At 40.7% G+C, this 21768-nt stretch overlaps 1 protein-coding gene across 4 annotated transcripts in view; it reads left to right on the top strand.

Moving 5' to 3' along the window:
* Positions 1-21768, top strand: part of LOC138017028 (structural maintenance of chromosomes protein 1A-like) — a 168754-nt gene that overhangs the window by 89852 nt on the left and 57134 nt on the right. For all 4 annotated transcript variants that reach the window (XM_068864235.1, XM_068864233.1, XM_068864234.1 and 1 more), the window contains exons 11-14: positions 2788-2836; positions 15894-16004; positions 16469-16540; positions 18696-18793. In XM_068864235.1, the coding sequence (XP_068720336.1) occupies positions 2788-2836; positions 15894-16004; positions 16469-16540; positions 18696-18793 (330 nt within the window). The remainder of the gene's footprint in view (positions 1-2787; positions 2837-15893; positions 16005-16468; positions 16541-18695; positions 18794-21768) is intronic.

Raw genomic sequence — 21768 nt, 5'->3', positions numbered from 1 at the left:
AGATAGCTCCAACCTGCAAGACGGGCGACCTCCGTGGCTTTTGGATGACTGATAGGTGGCTTCATTTGTAGAAAACTTGGAAGGACTTTTAATCATTTGCTCTTGTGGCAGAAGCGTAGATGGGACTTGTACCTTGTTTGCTTTGTAAAGTTTCTTTCCAGAACTCTGGCAAGGTGCAGCGTTCCTTTGCCGTAGGTGGTCTTGATGTGTTTAAAAATGTTGCTCTTTTGGCGATCAGTGTTCATAATTTGATAAAATGCTAAAAAAAGGGGCTTAAAACTGATCTAAAATTAAAAAGGTTTCCCAAATTTTCGAACCGTATCTCTGGTTCTTCTTCAGGGGACAATGAATCTAAAATTCAAAAATCACTGCTTCTTATTTTGGCTCCCAAGAGATCTTAACAGCGGCACATATACCCTTGGGAACTCCATTCTTTCATTCACAGAGTTCTTATCGATGTTTGAGTGTAAAGGCTCCAGAAAAATTCTGCGGTTGTAATTAGTTTCATTCCTTTCAAGAATTTGGCCGTAGCGTGGGTGGATGTCGTGCATGGTTCTTTTGGCATGTTGTCGGATTGCCGACTCTTTACTCACGGCACGCACGGGATCATGTTCCACTCTCCTCGAACCCCAACACCGTTTGCTCTCACCAATGTAGCTGGCATTGTTTACAGGGTTGAATGCAAAGACTGCTATTTCTTGTACATTAGTGAGAGCAAACGGTGCTGGGCTTCGAGGAGAGTGGAACATGATCCCACGCGTGCCGCGAGTAAAGAGTCAGCAATCCGACAACATGCCGAAAGAACCACGCACGACATCCATCCACGCTACGGCCAAATTCTTGAAAGGAATGAAACTAATTACAAGCGCAGAATTTTTCTGGAGTCTTTACACTCAAACATCGATCAGAACTCTGTGAATGAAAGAATGGAGTTCCCAAGGGCATATGTGCCGCTGTTAAGATCTCTTGGGAGCCAAAATAAGAAGCAGTGATTTTTGAATTTTAGATTCATTGTCCCCCGAAGAAGAACTAGAGATACGGTTCGAAAATTTGGGAAACCTTTTTAATTTTAGATCAGTTTAAGCCCGTTTTTTAGCATTTTATAAAATAAACAAATGCTTCTAACTGATCATCTTCCGAGTTACAGGCACTGTCCTTTATCTGGCAATCTAAGAGTTTAAACAAAGCTGCAAGATCTTCCAGTTCCATTGCTTTTGGAGGCTGCTCTACGCATCCTATGTTATTCACTGTTGGTATCCGCTATGTATGTGAGAAACAAAGCACATTTGTCATATGAAACTGGTCTAAGTTTCGCGCCAAAATAGTGCAAACAAAACGCGTGGTAAAAGAAGATTTCTGCAATTTTTTGCATTATAAATATAAGAGTTTAATTGGACTTGGTGTGCCTGAAAGATATGGAGGGCAAAGGCAAAAACACTGAGCTGTTATTTTCTTATTTTTCGACCTGAAATTAGAAGTAACAGAAATACCATGGATTCTCGTGTTAAAAATTGCAAATTATGTAATTCGTGAAGGCTGAAGTGTCAAAACAAAGAGCGCTGTTCCTTTGTTTACATTGGCTGTTTCTGTATGAATTTTACATGACTGATACAGCAGCAAGGAGCAATTCAAAGTTTGTTAGCCTTCAACCTTTTTTTAAAATTTCTCCAATCGCGCGTTTTGTCTATAAATTATTGCAAACTTCGTCAGTAAATTCAATACCAAAAATAGCAACAATTTCCGGACCACGAACGAACGAACGAAGCCTACACATTTTGTATTTTGGGACTTGTGTGAGGCTGCTTATCGTTACATAGTCTTTGTGGTAAGGAAAGTAAACTGAGGCCGAAGGTTGACAACGAGCAGGCGTAACGCAACATGAATATTTTTGAAAACCGCAGTAAAATGTGCATGAATGAGGACTGTTGTTTTGTTTTCAAATCTTTCAAACAAAGATCAACGCCTGGAACCGTCAGCCCATCAACAACGTCTGAGACTCTATTAAAATCAAAACCAGAAATAAACCATTTCATGAGAAGATTTTACCTTTGAGAAACTGCTGAGATATTTGCGTGCAGCTTGTCACATGCAAGTCATACGGTGTTGTTACATTTTAAAAAAAATCACCTTGAACGAATTGTTATTAAATAAGTCAACGAGAGTGCGACTGCTCTAGCTGTTTTGGGAAAGACTTTTTCTCGCCATGCTTCACTAAGATAATGAACCAGCACTAATGTGTTATAAACTTTCGTTTTTTTTATTGCACACGGGACTTCGCATGAAGGTGCCCGCTTGGGCGACCAATAATTTTACCTTGTCGCCCGATACCAAAAGTTAGTCGCCTCAGGCAACCGGGCGCCGCTAGAGCAAAGCCTTGCTCCATTTACAATGGACAAGGCAGATATATATGTTTGCCGAGTTACTCTGTCTTGCTTCTGGTATATGCATTAAAGATCAAGGGTAATATTTCTGTGGATTCTTTACAGAACCAATCAAAAGTAATTGGCAGTCATTCACTTTCAAATCTCACACCTTGAGCTCCTTCGCACTTCATTGTTGCAAGTTGAGATTGAATTTCAACTCACTTGTTGCCTCTTCTATACCTTGCATTGCTCTATTCTGTTTGTTAACAGCTAAAGAGAAATTTGTATATTTTTAATTAAACAATTAATCGTCACTCAGAATGTTGCATCAATCCCCAATTGATTAAAATTTTAAATAAATGCTCTTGAACCAAGTAAGGTTTTATCACACTGTACCAGAAAAAAACCTTTATTCCTTTGTTAGGAAATCTTATGAGAAAGCCAAAAGTGTTAACAAGAAACACCAAGCTGAGGTAATTCAATTATTATAATAAGGTTTTACTGTGTGAACAGAAAAACTTGGTTAATGGAAACTCTATACAAGTGGGCTATTTATAGCATAATGATTGTTATCAACAAAACGTTTATGTAGTGTTACAGCCAAAATTATTTACTTATTTCCTTTCTAGCTTTTCTAATTATTTAAGAAGTATTATTATGCGCTGAATTCACAGTGAACATTGTCTCAGTTTTTGTTCAACGATATTCACAGGGCCTGAGGTATTATATAGGTGATTATTTTAAAAATATGCATTTTCTTGAAAACGATAGTTTAATTTCTTCGTCTGCTACCTCTACAAAATGGCTTGTGGCTATTTGAAAAACTGCTCACCTCAAGTGCAACCAATCATTGCAGAGAATTTTCAGTATTCACCTATGTAATCATACTAATTATTGATTATTATCTTGTGGTTTTGTGGAATGACGATTAGGATTAACCAATCATACTGTTAGTAATGTTCTCTGCTGTCGTGTAGTCTGTTGCTTGAGGTCATCAAATCATTTACAGTAAAAGTCCATGATGTATAAGCCACACCTTTTTTCTCAAAATTCAAATAAAAAATTGGGGGTGTGCCTTATCTATGGAAACATCTGCGGTTGAAGTTTTCTATGTCACTGAATAAACATACAACAAACTGAAAGTACTTTGTTGTTGATCATTGCCTTTTTCGCTTTTTCTTGAGGAGCTGTTTGTCAACAATGTTTGTATCTTCAAGTGTTCATTTGCAATTCTTGCTCTCCATGAGTTCTTTCAAGCCATTAATTCATTTCACTTTACTCGAACAACTGAACATCAACCCACAGGGAATCTCCATTCCTCCACAAAACTGTTTGCTGCGGCAAATCACTTTGTCACAAATGTGAGAAAGTACCAAGATATTCATGAATAGTCGCAAGGCAAAAGGCCAATCATTTCATTGTGTTGCCTAGACTCATCTACACATTTCAAAGGTTGACACACATGTCATTACGGATGCAAGTTTTGTAGGGTTAGGTGCTGTTCTTGCCCAGAAAAAAGGGGGTGAATTCAGAGTGATTATGTATGCTAGTCACAACCTAACTGACGTAGTGCGCAGATATAGCCAAACTGAGGGAGAGGCAATAACGATCGTATGGGGCTGTGAGCGCTTTCGAACTTACCTGTACAAAATCAAGTTTTACCTTGTGACAGATCACAAACCATTGGAGGTTCTGTGCTCCAACAAGTCAAAACCCCCAACGTGCATCAAATGTTGGGTATTGCACATGCAAGAATTTGGTTACACAGTTAAATACAAGCCTGGCAGTGAGAACATAGCAGATGCCTTATCCAGATTGATTGGTCAAGAGGATCAGCAAGAGGGGAGAAAATAGATTGTTGCGGAGGAGTATGTAAGATCACTAGCCCAGCTACCCCAAAAGCCATGACCAAAATCACAGATGACGAAAATGAATGAAAATTGCACAAGCAGAAGGCAAAGATTGGAGGAAAGAGCTTCTTTGCTTCCTCACAAGCTATAGAACAGTGCCACACAGTGTCACTGGAGTCTGCTTGGCTGAGTCGTTTTTTTACCGCAAAATACTCACAAAGCTGCCAGACTAAGACTAAGGCAAAGATTTACACGGACACAAGAAGAGTTGCTGAACCCTGTGATCTTCGAGTGGAAGGCCAGGTGCTCCTAAAGCATAAAACGTCGAACAAGCTGTCCACCAAATTCCAACTTGAACCTTTTGAAATTGTCAAGAAAAGGGTCATATTCCCCGGAAAGTAGCCAAAGAGTTCAATACCATAGGAAAGTCACACAAAAAAAAAGAATTTTAATTCAAGAGAGGAGCAAACTGATTCAAGTGGTGACAACGAAGAAGAACACTGGGAGATCATGGTGATCTGGACAGAAGACCACAACAAAACAGCCAACTTCTGGATCGCTACAGCAAATGGGAGTAACAGTGAACAGTGATTATTTGTGGAGCTCCGCGCACACAGAGCGCCATAATTAAGAAAATATGGTAACCCATCACTGCAAGAAATTTTGGTATCTTAGCCATGACGTCATCGATCGTCCGTATGTACGTACATCCACCCCTAACAACCCACGTAACAATATCATGGGCTCAAGTTTAGAGCTCATCGAGGAGGCAATGCCCCAGTTGACACTCTAGCTACAATCATAGACAAAACTGTTGGGAAGGTTACCACTTTTGACGTCTTCTTTGCTTCTCTCCCCACCCCCCTGATTCAATGTTGTGCAAAACTAAATGCTTTTCGTAGGAAATTGTAGTGTTATCTTCCAACATTGAATAGGGGGGAGGGGGGCTTTATAAGAGAAGGAGAAAGTGCTTTTTTGCGCCTTAACAGAAGCGGGTTGAAAAACAGCTCTGGTGGGGTTCATGTATATAACCTTCCCAACTACTTTTGTCTAGGATTGTAGTTTACAGCATACATCTTTGATATTGGACGTCAATGTTATGGTCAATTGACACCTGTCAAAACAAGGTATCCGCTGACTAATTGTTTCAGTCTCCCCTCAGTTTCTAGAGCAGGTGATGATTGTTTTATAGTCAGCATCAATAATGGTTTGTAATGAGTGTAAAATTGAAAATAATTTAACAATCTCGAATTCGTCACTCACATGGAAATTTGTGTTCATGTTCACATTTCCTGTTTCTACTGTTCCTATTCATGGTTGCAGTGTAAGACCGCCAGTCAGTTTTCAAGATTACAAGACCTAAGAAAATTGCAAGACTTTCATTTTAAAGGACTTTTTGTTAGATTTTCTGTAATTATCTAGGTCACCGGGTTGTCATAGTGTAAGAGTGTCTGTGGTGCCAATTGTTGTACCCCGGCCGTATGGTTCGGATTTAACCAGTAAACCCTTGGATTAAACCAACGCACATTTACTGAAGTCTAATGGCGGACAATGCCTTACAATCCCTCTCTTGTTTGAAATAGATCCTGGACTGAAAACTAATGAAAACTAATTCTATTCTAGGTAACAATAATCTTTCTTAAAACAATAACTGGAATGAGAGCAATAGAGTGAAATGTTCGTAGTCCTCGCTGGGCTTATCCTTAAGGCATAACATTATTAAGTCCTCAATCGTGGTTTTCTGATGAAAATGGTAATGTTCTAGACCTGGTAGGTCTACATGCAGTGTCCTTGATAGAGTCGCGTTCTGCCGCACTCCTGACCACCGTCTGTGTACGAGTTTCTCCCGAATGTTCATCACTTTCATTTACACTTGGCTGTACTTGATGTTCAGTAGAACTAGGGGTGACTATTGCACCCATTTTGACTATTGCGATAGTGGTGATACTATTGCAATACTATTGTGATAGTGACATTTTAGTGTGACAATTAGTATTTCATTGAGATAAAAAGATATCTTTGATATAAATGCCCCATTCCATCTTCTCTGTACAATGCAAGTTATATAAAATTGAGAAAAAAATAAAAATCCACTGTTTTTCTGCATTTTTATTATGTAAATTGAACATAATAGTATGTCACAGAAATACCTATCAACGTCTCACTTCAGTCTTATTAACTTGAACTGTCAACAGCCGCCACAGCGCCATCATTTTCTTTTAAAAAACCAAAGTGGTTCCATACACAGGACTTCACTTTCTTGTTTGGAACAATTTCAAAAGGTTCTTCACAGACCATGTTTAGCTTTTGAGAAAAAGCCATAGAGCAACTAGAGGGGGGACAATAAAATGTTCTGCCACCATTTTGAATGCAGACAAGAGCCTGGAGGCGAATTTAGAAAACAAAAATGGCGGGCCATGTCAGGGAAGATTGTTTTGGCGTAAAATTGTCCCTTATACTTGGAATAATGAACAGCACAGACAGACGAGAAGAAAAGAGGAATTTCTTAATTTAAGGAAGATGCTTCAGGAGATCATTTAAAAACTATTGTAACTATCGATATTTTATGAAACTATCGATAGTTAAACTTGGTATTGATGTGTTGCTATCGGAACACTTACAATCATGATGCATTGATAGGTCGATGTATTGTTACACCCCTAAGTAGAACTGTTCGAGATAGGAGGTGATAAAGACGTCTCGCATTCAGGTGCATTACTCCGCTGATAGAATTTCTTTACATGGGTAGAATTTCTCTTATACTGGACACCATCAGGTGATTCCACCACTACACTGTTGCCTGACTTGTCCAGTACACGGTATGGTTCCGGCCTGAAAGTTGGCGTCAACTTGTTTTTCCGCTTGTGTCTAAACAATACCGTGTCACCTTCTTTCACATCACTTGGGGGCACAGCGTTTCTCATCAGCATACAGCTTTCCTTTCTCCTTGGTTTCATTGTCTCTATCACCTACTTCTCGGTCATCCACTGGGAATTCTATAGGTACAGGTTCACAACTTTCTGCGGAACAGGAGTTCTGCGGGGCTTACTCCAGTTGTGCTGTGTGGAGGCGTTCTGTACATTATTAGGAAAGAGCCAATTTCTTCTTTCCAATTTCTCTTCTCTATTTGTGCAATCTTTATCCTCTTCAGTAGGGAGCGGTTCTGTGTTTCTACTTCTCCGTTGGCCTGAGGCCAAAGCGAAGTCAGTCGTCTGTGTCCAATGCGCTCTTCTTCAACAAATTTACAGAATTCTTCACTTATGAACTGAGGTCCATTGTCAGTAGTGATACTACTAACGGGCAGTCCATGGGTAAGGAATATCTTCCTTAGACTGGCAATGACCTTGTCAGCAGTTGTAGACCTCAAGACTTTTACTTCCATATAGCGACTGTAGTAGTCAACAACTACAAGGAGATGGTCTCCTGATGGCAGAGATGGCGTCATAAGGTCTGCTGAAATGTGTTGTCATGGACCTGAGGGCAGTTCCTGTCATGGACCTGAGGGCAGTTCAGAGGGGTTCTGGTGGCTTAGGCATACTGACCATCTGGCAGGGATAACAGGTCTTACAAAACACCTCTGCATCCTTGTCACACCCTGGCCACCAGACTTTGGTACGAAGTCTGCTCTTCATGGACACTATTCCTGGATGACCCTCGTGTGCAAGATGCAGAACTTGATAACGTAAACTAGAAGGGATGATGATCCGTGTTCCTCGCAGTACTAATTTTCCTATAATGGAGAGTTCATTTCTGATGAGCAGGTATTGCTTGTTCTCAAGTTTGTGCCACATTTCCATTTGCACACATTTGATTATGTTTGACAGTTCCTTGTCTGCATCTGAGGCACGCTTGATCTCTCGGGTAGACTTGAGGAATTGAATTTTCCGCTACGAATCTGACATACTCCTCTGCCTCAGAACTAAGGTCTGTACTTGCTTTGTTTCTTGTAAGACGAGACAGGGAATCAGCAATGTTTTCTTTCCCAGGTATGTGCCTGACAGTAAAACGATAGGGTTGGAGTCTCAACACCCAACGATTGACTCTCGCACTGGGTTGGGACTTCTTCGAGTAGATAAACTGTAGGGGCTTGTGATCTGTCAAGATTTCAAAATCAGCTCCATACAAGTACATGTGTAGCCTTTCACATGCCCACACGATCCCCTGAGCCTCTTCCTCGGTCTGTGAATGACGGTCTGTGAATAACGTTTTCGGTCAAGCTCCTGCTGGCATAGCAAATCACTCTTTCTTCACCATTTTGTTCTTGTACTAGGATAGCACCAAGGCCAACTGGGCTGGCGTCAGTTATGACACGGGTTTTTGCGGCACTGTCAAAGTAACCCAAGGTTTCTGTTTTGGCCAACCTCTTCTTTAGCTCATTAAATGCTGCTTCTTGTTCTTTTCCCCAGGAGAAATGAACATCTTTTCTTGTGAGTCTCCTGAGAGGTTCTGATACTGTCGCGAGATCAGTGATGAACCTTGCATAGACGTTCACTAAACTTAAGAAGCTACGTACTTCTGCTACTGACTCTGGTTGTCTGGCTTCTGCAACTGCTTCAACTTTTGCTTGGGATGGTCCTATCCCTCGTGTGGAAAGTAAGTGACCCATAAACTCAAGCTCAGACATGCGAAATTTGCACTTCTCTTTGTTCAGCGTTAGGCCTCTGTTCTGGATTCTCTCCATGGTCTCTTCAAGTCGCTTGTCATGCTCTTCAGTTGTTTGACCATGCACAATAAGGTCATCATGTATGTTTCTCACTCCATCACAGCCTTGTAAGACTTGCTGAATTGCTCTCTGATACATTTCAGGTGCACAGCTGACTCCAAACATTAGTCTTTTGTACCTGAAAAGTCCTTTGTGAGTCGGAAACTTGGTAATCGGTCTGGAAGCCTCACTCAATTCCACTTGATGTCAAGTTTACTAAACACAGTACTACTGTTCAGGTCATGAAGAACTTCATCGACTGTCGGGATGGGGTGTTGTTCCCGTACAATAGCACCATTAGCCTATCTCATCTCAACACAGAGACGGATGTCGCCATTTGGTTTAAGCACAACAACTACAGGTGAAATCCAGGGTGTCGTACCCTCTGCTCTATCAATTACATCAAGATCTACAATCTCATTAAGTTTCTGTTATAACTTGTCCCTCATACTGAACGGCACACGATGCATAGGCTGTGCACCTGACTTAACATTCTGATCGATGGGAATATCCACCTGAAAATCCTTCAATTTTCCTAGCCCCTCGAAACATGATTTGTACTTGTCAAAGATATCTTCCTCTTTCAGAACATTAACTCTAACCTCCTCTCCAAGTCACAAGACATTCAGTTGTGTAGCTGTCTCTCTTCCTAGTAATGCTTGGCCTTTCCCTTCGATAACAATAAATTCTGCTTCTACAGTAACATTTCGTACAGTTACTGTTGCAATAAAACAACCAGCTGTTTTCAACAGTTCAGCACTTCTGTATGGGTACAGTTTCTTATTGGATTTCATAGACACACACTTCACTTTATTCTGCTTTAACTCTTCCCACAACTTGCGGTCAATCACATTACAGCTAGCTGCCGAGTCGACAATCATGGCAACATTCGGTACACCACCAACATTCACCTGGACCATAGGCTGTTTCCCATCAACAACGGTAAACGCATACTCACTATCTGGGCTATCCTCAGAGCCAATCTGATTTACTGATTGTTTGGTATCTCTTGGCCCTCTTGGCTTGAAAAGCTCCTGCTTGCCTGTCGCTAACTTCCATAGATCTTGCAGTATTTTGTAGCTGTTCTAAGGTCAGTTCTCCTCCTTTCTCCAGAAGTTTCCTTCGCAGACGACGAGACATACATTTTTCAATAACCCGATCACGAATATTTTCATCCTTCGCATCGCCGAATTTGCAGTATTCTGCTCTTTCACAAAGCCTTGTGATAAACTGATCAACGCTTTCAGTAGGTAACTGAGCCATAGTCCAAAATAGGTGTCTCTCGTAGGGGACATTGGCTTGGGTCATGAAGTATTGATCAAGTTGTTCCATCGCTACTGTGTGAACGGTTTCACCTTCGCCAGGTTCTCGAGCTTCCAGAAACGTATGGTAAACATCTTGCATTTGTGGTCCTCCACAGTGAAGAAGAGCTTTCGTTTGTGTTGCGTTTTGCACTCCTTTTCCAACGACGAATAATTCGAATGATCGCTTCCATTTCTTCCATTGTGCTCCAACAGTTGTAGGATCCCCGTGAATATCAAGGTTAGATATTCCACCTAAATCAGTGGTAATTGCAACAGCCATTCTCAAGCTACAATACAGATCATTCAATCAGTGTTTATCCTTGTCGCCAGTTGTTGTCTCCCGTCCGGATTGTTTCGGATTTAACTAGTAAACCCTCGGATTAAACCAACGCACATTTACTCAACACTTTAATGGCAGACAACGTGTTCGTAACCAACCTCTTGCACGCATGCGCCAGTGGGTAATACACTACACCAATAGGCCTGGAGCGTGTACATAAATCACTAAAATAAAAAGGTCTATTGGAAGAGTGCTTGACTTTCAACAAAATGAGCGCCACAATCAGCAAAATTTGAGACACTGATGAATAATATAGCAGTTGCTATTTCCAAAACGATGGAATTACCTGGTAATAAATAACCTCGTCTAGGAGAGTAAATTTTTGACTTTGCAGAAACAATGGTCAACCTCTAGCTTTAGGCAATTGTGATCTTTGTGTTTAATTTGCACATTTCTTGTCACAGTTTATTAAAACTTGAAAGGAAAAAAAACCCAACTAACAAACACGAAAACCCCGTGTCTTGCCATCATTTTGACACATGTATCCTTTTGTTTCGCGAGTAAACACGTAAGGTTGGACCGGCGGTAACAAGAATTTCGGGCAATCAAGAAGAACAAGCTTGGATTTTCAGGATTAAAGGCAACTGTAGACTTACAGTAATCTGAAGCTTTGAGAACGGAAAATTACAATTACAATTACAATTTGGAAATAAAACGAAAACATAGAAAAATAGTGGAATTACATTTGTCCAAGCGTGTCCTCGTTAACATTGGCATTCATATAACAGACATAAAGCTGAAAAATCCTTCGTACATTCAATAAAATCTCACACTGTCCTTTTTTGTAATTGAAACCTCATAGTCAAGCACAAGGTCTTGCATAATCAGGGTTAATGTTCTTATCAATCATCGTCTCCGGAACACCCCCACCCCCCCCCCCTCCTTCCTAACCGCAATGGGGAAATCCCATTCTAACCTTCGGCCGGGTAAATGACACAGATCTTTGTAATGGGCCGGGTGTATGGTCCTGCAGCCATCTTTACTTGCACATTTCGTACGAGGCCATCTTCTCCGGGAAACAGCTGCAGGACTTTACCCCTATGCCATTTCTCTCATACTGCGTTTGGATCTGCTACCATGACGAAGTCACCAATGATTAGATTTCTGTTTTTCGCATTCCCTTTCTTTCTTGGCGTGTGGTAAGGAAGAACATCATGCGACCACCTCTTCCAGAAGGAGTTGACAATTTTTTGGCAAAACTCAACTCTGTGGCATGGGTTATCCGTGTGGCGAAATGGACCTTGTGGAACTCTAGGATGTCATTTGGACAAACATAAGTACCATGGTTGGGATTATTTGGAATTCTGCCAATTGGCCGTTCATTTACCAGGTTTGCCACTTCTAGTAACCAAGTGTAGAGCTCAAAAGGTGTGAGTGTGGTGTCTTCAATAACTTTCTTCAGGTTTGACTTCATCGTCTTGACCATCGCTTCAGAACAACCATTGTTATGTGGGGCAAGGGGGTAGTGAACTGCCATTTCATACCCCTGTTTGCACAGAATTCTTTGAGCTTTGTTTTGGCCAAACCTTCAATCAGCAGGCGTAGTTCTCGATTTCCTCCCAACATTTGAGAACCATTGTCAGAAATCATCAGTTTCGGGTAACCACGGTATGAAAATTATCTCCTTAAAACTCCATGGTACTTGCATCAGTAGTGAGTTCACAGTGAATCGCTCTTGAGTTGAGGCATGTGAATAGCACTTCATAGTGTTTGGCTGTCTTGTTTCTTCCAACCTTTACTTTGATGTGGCCAAAGTAGTCACACGATGTGTACAGAATACGGCGTGAATGGTTTGAGACGATAACTTGGAAGTTTGGCCATGAGCTGAGTCTCCACCTTTGCCTCCATTTCTCTGCAGACTGGCGCGTGACAACTTTAACTACCCAGTGCTTCCTTCTGAATTTGACAGTGGTTGTAATGTTGCGATTCCTGGATGGCCTGCTTGATGCACACTGCAGGCGACCAGCACTGATACCCAATGATCATGTGGCAAAAGAATGGCATGCTTTTCATTGTGCGATACGAGGGCAGGGTCGACACCTCCGCCAACTCGAACAATGCCTTTGTCGTCTATGAATGGTCTCAATGATTTAAAGCTTCCTGTGGCAATTCCTGGGGACAGGTCGGCTTGTGCTTTCTTTATCCAATATCCTTTGCATATTCGATTTCTTCAGCCTTCAGTGGGCCCACATGGACTTGCTTCTTTTCCTTGTCACGGCTGGATTTGGAGCGGACGTTGTGGCCGAAGCAAATGACATAGGCGGTCACTCTGAGCAGTTGTTTCCACGTTGAGAAATGTTGACATTTAACAACAGGTTTGGTGATAGCTGTGGCGCAGGCGACCTCAACCTTTCGTTTTTCTTTGCTGACTTCTTTTAAGTCTGCTTTTCCATCTTCTACAAGCCAGAGTTCTTCTTCTCACTGCTGGAAGTCAGGGCCATTAAACCATCTCCTCTTCATTCAGTCACTGGGGTGCCTTTCGTTAAGTCATTGGCGACATTCAGGAGTGTTGGGCAATGCAACCAATCTGAGGGCTTTGTATTGCACTGAATCTCACCCACTCGGCAGGAGGAAAGGGGTTTGTAGCTTCATTTTTCACCCTGAATCCATGGGAGTGCAACACGGCTTTCAGTCAATAATAGTACTTCCTAGACGACTTGCGATAACAGCAGCTTGCAATTCCAGATAAGGAATAATCAGTTCCTTTAAAGGCGCGACTCTGGACTTAGCAGCTACAAATGGTACTCCAAATTTGCCATCATTCAGGTTCCACTTTGGGTCGGCACATGCACCAAACGCTTTTCGTGAAGTATCGCAAAAGACGACCAATGAAGGATTGCCAATTGCATTAGGTGGCGTAAGACAACGCTCGAATTGGACACTGTTAAGTGCCATCATTTCTTCGAACAACTTCATCCATTTTCTTTTGACTTCAGGTGACACTTCATCGTCCCAACCGAGACCAAGCTGCCATAACTCTTGCATTGCAATCTTAGGCGTGATGAGGACTGCGGCTCCTGCTCCAACTGGATCGAATATGCCTGCCAGCTTGCTAAGAATGAGACGCTTTGTCACCTTTATGGGGATGAACAAGCCAGGGTCTCCCAAGGGCACGGTCTCTTTCGCTAATTCAATCTTGATCTTAAATGTGATTGCATCTTTCTCGGGAAGCGAGACAGTTTCTAATACTTTCTCTGCATGACTTTGGCCTCCAAGTACAGCTTCATTTGGTTCTTCTGTGGCATTCGCTTGCAAGCTGGAGATCGACTGCTGAACATGGAAACCACCCATTTCAAGCACTTCATCTACCTCTTTTGTAACACTTTAGCTTCTTCTGCATTCTTAACTGAGTCACATTGTCGTCTACGTACGTGTTGTTCAAGATTGCTTTGGCTGCTCTTTGTTTCCTTTCTTCTTTCATCTTTGCAGTCTTACGCATTGCTATAATAGCCATTGTTGGCGTTGGGCGATCTCCAAATGTAAGGGCAGTTAAACGTAAGTGTCTGGCTGACAGTTAAGTTCAAAATACCTCCATAGGAACCTGTCAACATGCTGATCGTCTTCGGGAATTTCAATCATGTCGTAGATCTTGACAGTGTCACTGCAAATAGCAACATATGATCTTCATCTCTTCTCTTTCTTGCGCTGACAGTTTCGAAGCTGTGCAAGTACATGGCAATACTGACACACCCATAGACTCTGTTTTCCAAAAGTCAATTAGGTCAACAGGTGGAGCAAGACTGACCATCTTCAGCGTTGGATCCAAAGATAACCCAACTGAGTGGGCTTCTGTGAGCGACTAAGCTGGTGTTTACTTTGCTTTCTCCTACATGGAAACGGGAGTAATTAATGGCAATTAGAAGAACTATGTGGCCAGCTTTCCTTTGGACTTCACTCACCACAAGTCCAAATATGCTCATCAGTGCAGACGCATCAATTTCTTCAACTTCGTTTGATATCTTGGGAATACCAACAACTTGAATCATTTGCACTGGTTAACCATTGACTGTACAGATGGGGACTTTGTAGTTTTTCGTAGCTTATTCTTCCTCTACACCGCCAACTTTAGTGATGAGAATCTTCACAGGTTTGCTTCTAGGCGCAAAGATTCTGCAAAACTGCTCCTTATTATAGATATTGTGCACCGCTGTCAGAGAAGATGCTTGCTTCAGTAAAGATGTCAATATTTGAGGGCATTTTGACAGATCCAGTTATCACCAGAAGTACCGGTAATGCTTTGCCTTTTTCTTGCAGAGAAAAAACTTGTACAGGACTAGAGTTTTCTGTATGAAGGAGTTTGTGATGGGGCCTCTTGCAGACTGTGCCGTCGCTTTTCTTTTCAGGACATTCTTTCTTGCGTAAGCAGTTCACGGTTGTATGGCCTTTGCCTTTCTTTAGACTAGAAAAGCGTGCTTTCTGTTCCTTGACAACTTCCTACCATTCATTAGGCGTCGTCATTTGGAATCCAGGGCACTGGTTGATATAATGACTCGCATTACACACATAGTACTGGCCAGAACTTTTGTTTCTGTTGACAACTTGAGAATCGTGAGCGTTTCCACCAGCACCAAGGGCGAAAAGAGGAACAAAGACTGCCGGTCTTTCGAATCACCACTCCTGAGCGAAGCCGACCTGTCATCTCTTTATCCATCCATCTCAGCAAATTTGTCATGGACGGCTCCAATTTCTGAACGTAATATGGCGTGCCCAAACTCTTAGGTCATCTCTTGGCATCTTTCTTTCTATCAGGGAATATGATATGATATGGTGCAATAAACGCTCCATGCATAAGAATTGCATGACAGGAAATGCTTTTCAGTCTTCCAGTGCAGTGAACAATCCACGGTGTTAAACAATACTCTATGATTAGAAGCATTATCCTGTATGGCAGTAGAGTAGAAATTCCCCTTTGCAGTCCTAACGAGATTCCTCACACACTCACACTGTTCAACAAATAAGTGATGATCAATGTGGAGTTTAGACTTGTGCCAGCACCAGCTTGCGATGTTGCTCTTCTTGCTTGCAATCTCCCCCAAGTACCAGGGAGCCAATGAACGCAAAATCAAGCAGCATCTCTTTAATGCTGCACTATATTGCTCACACAAATCAGTGACTGTACCACCCGGACCTCTTGCTTTTGGGACCCTGTAATCATAGCACTACTTGGTCTCGGAGCTGGCTGGCCCACAGTGGTAGTAGCCCTTGGATATCTTCTTCAATTGAGAGATCATCAATTTGGTCTTCTTTAGGAAGTCTGATCTAGCTGTAAATATTATGTACCAGTTAAATTATAGAAGCTTAGGGATTTCACATAGACTTTAACACTGATTGCAGATTAAAGAGCTTGAACGTGAACTGGAAGAAGTACGAAATACAGCTCAAAAATATGAAGAAGATGTTTCTGGATCAAGTCAAGAAGAGGATGTAGAACTCATGGACTCTCAGGTAAATTGTGTGTGTACATCATAAATCAAATGATTAAGTGATTTCTCCTTGGTTAGTCCAACAGAAAGAAAATATTTTTTCATGCATTGTGTACACATTAAACAAAATATCCAACCGCTTGTTTTACGAATTTCCACCCACAAACAATAAATACTTAAATACTTCATTCAGGAAAGTGTTCCTTTATTATTTGGGCATCTTTATTACAAAAGCATTTTGTACAGCCACAGATACAAACAGCGTTCACATGACCTCTCTTTCATAGCAGTAGGCATACTTATGAAAAGCATTTTGTTTTTATTGCTGAGCTATTTCTGCCTTTCAGTGTAGCACAATGAAATATGCTGCATTTGGGTACAGTTTTTAGAAAAGAATTTCTTCTAACTGAATGTAGTTCTCTTAGTTTGCGTGACTGAGGATTGATTTTTTTGGTGATTTTGATACATTTTTTCCTGTGTTTTAAGCTTGAACAGTATAACACATTGAAGGAGCAAGCAGGCAGAGAAACTGCAGCTCTGAAGCTACAGCTCGACAAGGTATGATGCCAGGCTGTTTCTCAAAAGAACGCTCAAATTTAAATTTAAATAAGAATTTGTAAATCTGACTAAAATCAGAAGTATATCAGTAATAATTATTGTGCATCCAGGGGCATAGCAGCCTTTAAGCTAGTAAGTCTGGGCTTACAAGCTTTTGGACATAGTTAGTTACTGAGAGAATATATCCTCATTTATGGACACATTGCTGGAGCCAATCGCACAAAAACAACAATCCTTTATTAAGGACACAACTGATTTTATCAGTTTCATAGAGCAACCAAAGAGAGGCCAAGATACAATTTTAGTATCAATGGAGAAGTCGAGTGTGCTTGTACACAAATATACCACAAGAAGAGGGAACGAACATAGTATGCAAGGCCTGCAAAGAGTTCCACAGATCCCTGTTTGCCAACATTTTCTTCGTGCAAATTGAAGCAAATTAAGTTAATACAGCAAAGTGATATCAAACCAGAAATATGGAAAAGATATATTGATGATATGTTCTCCCTTTGGGATAGCAATAAAACAGAGGTGGACCATTTTATTAAACAATCTAACAAATTCCACCCTGCCATTAAATTTACGGCCACATTATCAGAGAATGAAATCATTTTCCCCAACACAGTGGTGTTTAAAGGGGAGTGATTTAAAAACGAATCCATCCTGGATGTTAAAACTCATTACATGCCGACTGAAACCTTTCAATATACACATTTCATCTCATACCAGCCCCCAGGCGTAAAAAAATGGATACATTAAAGGTGAGGCAATGAGACTGCTTATATATAGGACTCTTCGAAAACAACATTTAAAGAGAGCCAAACGTACCAGTGGTTTCTTGATGTTTTACAGAGACCCTTTTGACCAATCACCTTTTAGCGAATCCCTTTAAAAATGGTATTGAAACCTGGTTTCACTAAACGTCAGTGTTTTATAAGTCTTGTTTTTCATGGAGGATCACCAGGGGTGTAGCTAGCTATTTTTGGTTTGTACGCCCATTCCGGTCAAGGAGTAAAAAATGGAATTATTAACAGTTGTAAAGTGACTTTTTCATGAATTTTTTTGGTTTGTACGCCCATTCCAGTCAAGGAGTAAAAAATAGAATTATTAACAGTTGTAAAGTGACTTTTTCATGAATTTTATTGTAACAAGGAACCATATCTTTAATGCCATCATATCTTAGTGATTCTTCATTACAAAAAGACGTTTTTCGTGAATTCACTGCAACTCTGGATGTCTAATGCTTACTGAGGTCAATATTTGAACACATTTTGACAACTTGGAGAGAATTGTAAGGCACATATCCCAGCGCTTCACAGGACAATCCTATCTTAACCCATTGACACCTCAAACGCCCGAGAACATCTGGCGTTAGACAGGATAAAACCTGGGTTAATATTTAAGAGAAATAGTGCAATGAATATCTTGTGTAATTTTAACTGAGCCAGACTTTAAACAACCGATAGTTTTCCCACTTGCTGTGGCTTAGGTATTCCACCAGAGTAGATGCTGCATTGCGTTCTTTTACTGATTACAAACAACATTGTTGGCAACTATTTTTTGTACACTATAGACTATTATGTTATCAATGGTGAAAAGTACGTATTTTTCTTAGCTACAACTGAAATATACTTTTCTGAAGAAACACTTTTTTCTTCTTTTGAATTGTAAGTTTCCGTTGTTGAAAACAACAATGATTTTCAACAAGCCATCAAAACGTGAAAAAACAGGTTTCCCATTCTTCCTTAGATCTTATGACAAACAAAAAACGGAATACCAACTAAGAATGTTTGGTGTCATGGAGAAATTCACCCTTCAGTCAAAACTTTAAATAATGAACAAAAAAACCATGAAAATACATAGGGAACACAAACCATAAGTTGAAAGGGAAGGAATCCTGTTTAAGTAGTGCCCCTAAGTTACTTTCTTGATGCGTTTTTTTGACTGGTTTTACAATGGTCTCGGAAGGGTCTCCAGAGACTTCAAAAAGGTGTCTAAAGGTTAGTCTCCATGAAGGCAGGTTTTGAAAGGTTTTGCAAATGACCTGGTACCCCTTAAAGTATATTTTTACCATTTGATGTCTTTTGCTGTGGAGAGTCACAATAATAATCATTGTCTTTTTCTTTGGGTTAACAATATTGAACCACTTCTTCAGATTGCTAGAGAGCAGAACTCTGAACAGGAATTACTAGATCAGTTAAAACAAAAGAAAGCTGATCTGTTAGCTCAGCAGAAACAAAAAAGAGACCAGAGGTTAGTATTTACTGTTGTTTGTAGCTTAAGATGAATATGTAGTTGCCTTTTTTTTTTTTTCAGTTATTTACAACATTATGGGCGATGACATTCCGAGGGAGTACAAGGGAATAGGCCATGAGGTCCCTTACATAGGCAGTGCCTCCTGGTCAGTGGCCACAAAAATTAGAAGAAAGACAGACTAGTATATTTTAACAGAATAATACTATAGAAATAAAAGAAATCTAAACGATAACAAAAATTAAGCTAACATGAAAAAAAAAGTAAAGGATTAACACATGCATTGAGAGGCAATGTTCGGTTGCCTGCAGATAGGGCAAATTATACGCCATGTACGGATATTTTCTGGATGGAAGGACTGAGTTTTAGGAGGCGCTCTTTGTAGTCAAGTTCCAGGCCACGCAGGATATAGTGTGTGGCTTGTTCGTTGCACTGCCTCCAAGGTGTGCATCAGGTTAAGGACGTTCGCGCTAATTGTTTGTGCGCAACGTTACTGCGCAGGTAACGCGACTGTAATATGTCACGTATTACTTCGAGCATTAGTGAAGTTGAGGTTTTAAAACCTTTGCAGAAACCTTGGACGATAAGTCTTGCACAGCGTTGGATCAGAGAAGATCGTGATCAGTCAAAATTGATTTAAACTATTTATGAAAGTCAAGTAGACTACTGCACGACTGATATTCGCGAGGTTTTATCAGTCGTGCACTAGTCTACTTGACTTCCATACAAATTTTTCAAGCATCAGTTAAAATAACATGGCGACAAAAACGCCGAGGAAAAAATTCCAGGCCGGCAAAAGAATGGCACATTTATTTCCGAATCATCATGAAACTTCAAAGAGAAGTGAGCGGGAGGATGGAAAAGCTCTGGAAAAGGTAGCTGATCGAGTAGACTAGAGGCTGAAAGTTTGGAAAACTAGCTAAACCTCAAGGACGAACCGTTGCGTAAATTTAATGGGGCTGTTTCTTTTTAATGTTTTTATTACCCTACGAACTTAAGTTCAAAGTGAATGCATTTTTTTAAAGTTCTTTTCCTTAACTTTCGTGAAAATTGAGCAGTATTTTCGTCCTCGTCGCTTGAATAGTGCGGACCTGCGTGGAAACAATCAGCGATTGTATTTCACAAAAAAACACTCCAGAGGATGAGCATGACGGCAATGGAGAGATACTATACAAAACACCAACCAAATGAAGATGACCCCTGCTTAAAACTTCGTTGCTATGCTCGAGAAAGGTTTTTTTTCGGTAAAAACCTTTCATCTCTTCAACGATCGATCCTCTCTTGGGTTCCAGTCCTTGCCCGACAGGTCACGCAAAAGCGTGACAAACGAACTTTTCCAAGAGCTTTGCAAAATCACATCGATTTTACTCGTTCAGATCATCGGTGACCCCTATTTTTTAAATCATGAATCACTTACTTTACTTACTATCTACAAAATATGATGAAATGAAAAAATTCTCACCGTAAGAAGTTATCTTTTTTTAACATTTTCTTTCCTCATGCCATCGAATTCCAGTAGTGGTTGCAACGGATAGAGGTTACGAAAACGCTCGTCGAGGATGAACTCTACTGTTCACAACATCCCTAGCGGCATACAATTATCTAAAAATCTCACTCCTAAAAACCTATGCACGGAAACTTTCACTCCAACAGTTTATTTTTATGATTTTCGATGGATGAGCAGATGAGCCTACATCTCGCTATTATGACCGATTTCTCGAAATTAAGGCATTTTTCCACTGCCATTTTCTCCGAAACAAAGTCGGTGACCCCCATTTTTTTTTTCATTTTTGGAGTAAGTACTTTATGACCTAACTCTAGGCGAGAAATGAAGAAAATCTCACCGTAGGAAGATTTTGGCGCGAACGTCCTTAAGTGAGCCAAGAAGAGTAAGAGCCCACACTTGGCCAGCAAAGGTCAAATATCCGAGGATCTTGTCTGCCTTAGAGACAATGTTATTCACATGCTCATTCCAGGAGAGATCTCGAGTTACCTGATCCCCAAGGTCTCGAGCACACTCTACCGTCCTTAAAGTGACACCGCGGAAATACCTTTTTGTGACGTCACAGTAACTGGTCAGTGGTAATCACCATCAGGTTGTTGAGTGCTTCGATGTATTCTTCGAGTTCGATGAAAGGATCGGAATTTTGCGTGGTTTAATACTTCTCGCTTTTTGTGATTTTGATTCTCTTAAGAGGGTTTTTGATACTCAAATCACGGCCGTAATGAATAATGGTATAGAATAGTCATTTTGTATGGAGTAGTGTGAAGTTTGTCGACTCGAAGTGACGAAGAGTCGATCGTGTTGCTTCAGTTTCCCTCGCCTCCTGAATTGTCAAAAACAGTGATGCGTATCGAGGCAAAGCAGAAGATTGGTTCTGTATGAAACTTTTGCAAGAAGTGTGAAGACTGGCTGGCTGGTTTTAAAGTGTAATTTGCATGAAGCGATGGAGGTAAGTCGGACTAATTCTTGTGTTGTAAAAATATTCACACTCTGACACTTTGCGCCGACATGTGGTACGTGCATGTTTATTTAGAAAAATTTTCCTACCTTAAAGACTCTCGCGTCAAAGAAATTTTGACAAGAATTTTGCCTTTAAAGACTGGCTTGTTTGCCCATTCAATCACCTCTCTGACTTTCAGCGCTTGTTGGAACGGCTGAAATCTTTTTTTTTTGTGGCTGCTGCCAGCAGTCAAAACAAAATATTAATGTGTTCATTTCATTCACCAGCAGTTTTAACAGCAAGTTGTCATTAAAGATTGAAGAAAGCTTGTTTAAGCCTATATAATGGTGATGTTTTCGAAGGGAGTAGAAATCGAAAATATTGTGACTTGTTTGCTGCGGCGAAGGCTGGACAAAGATTATTCAAGGCGATTCATGACCACTTGTAAATTGAAAATACTGAAAATACCGGTATATCCCGTTCGTTGACAATTTTTCCTTGTTTACAAGTGCTTTTAGATTTCCATTGCAC

This window comes from Montipora capricornis, chromosome 9 (assembly GCF_036669925.1).
Source record: "Montipora capricornis isolate CH-2021 chromosome 9, ASM3666992v2, whole genome shotgun sequence".
Taxonomy (NCBI): Eukaryota; Metazoa; Cnidaria; class Anthozoa; order Scleractinia; family Acroporidae; genus Montipora; species Montipora capricornis.
This window is presented reverse-complemented; position numbering and strand designations above follow the sequence as displayed.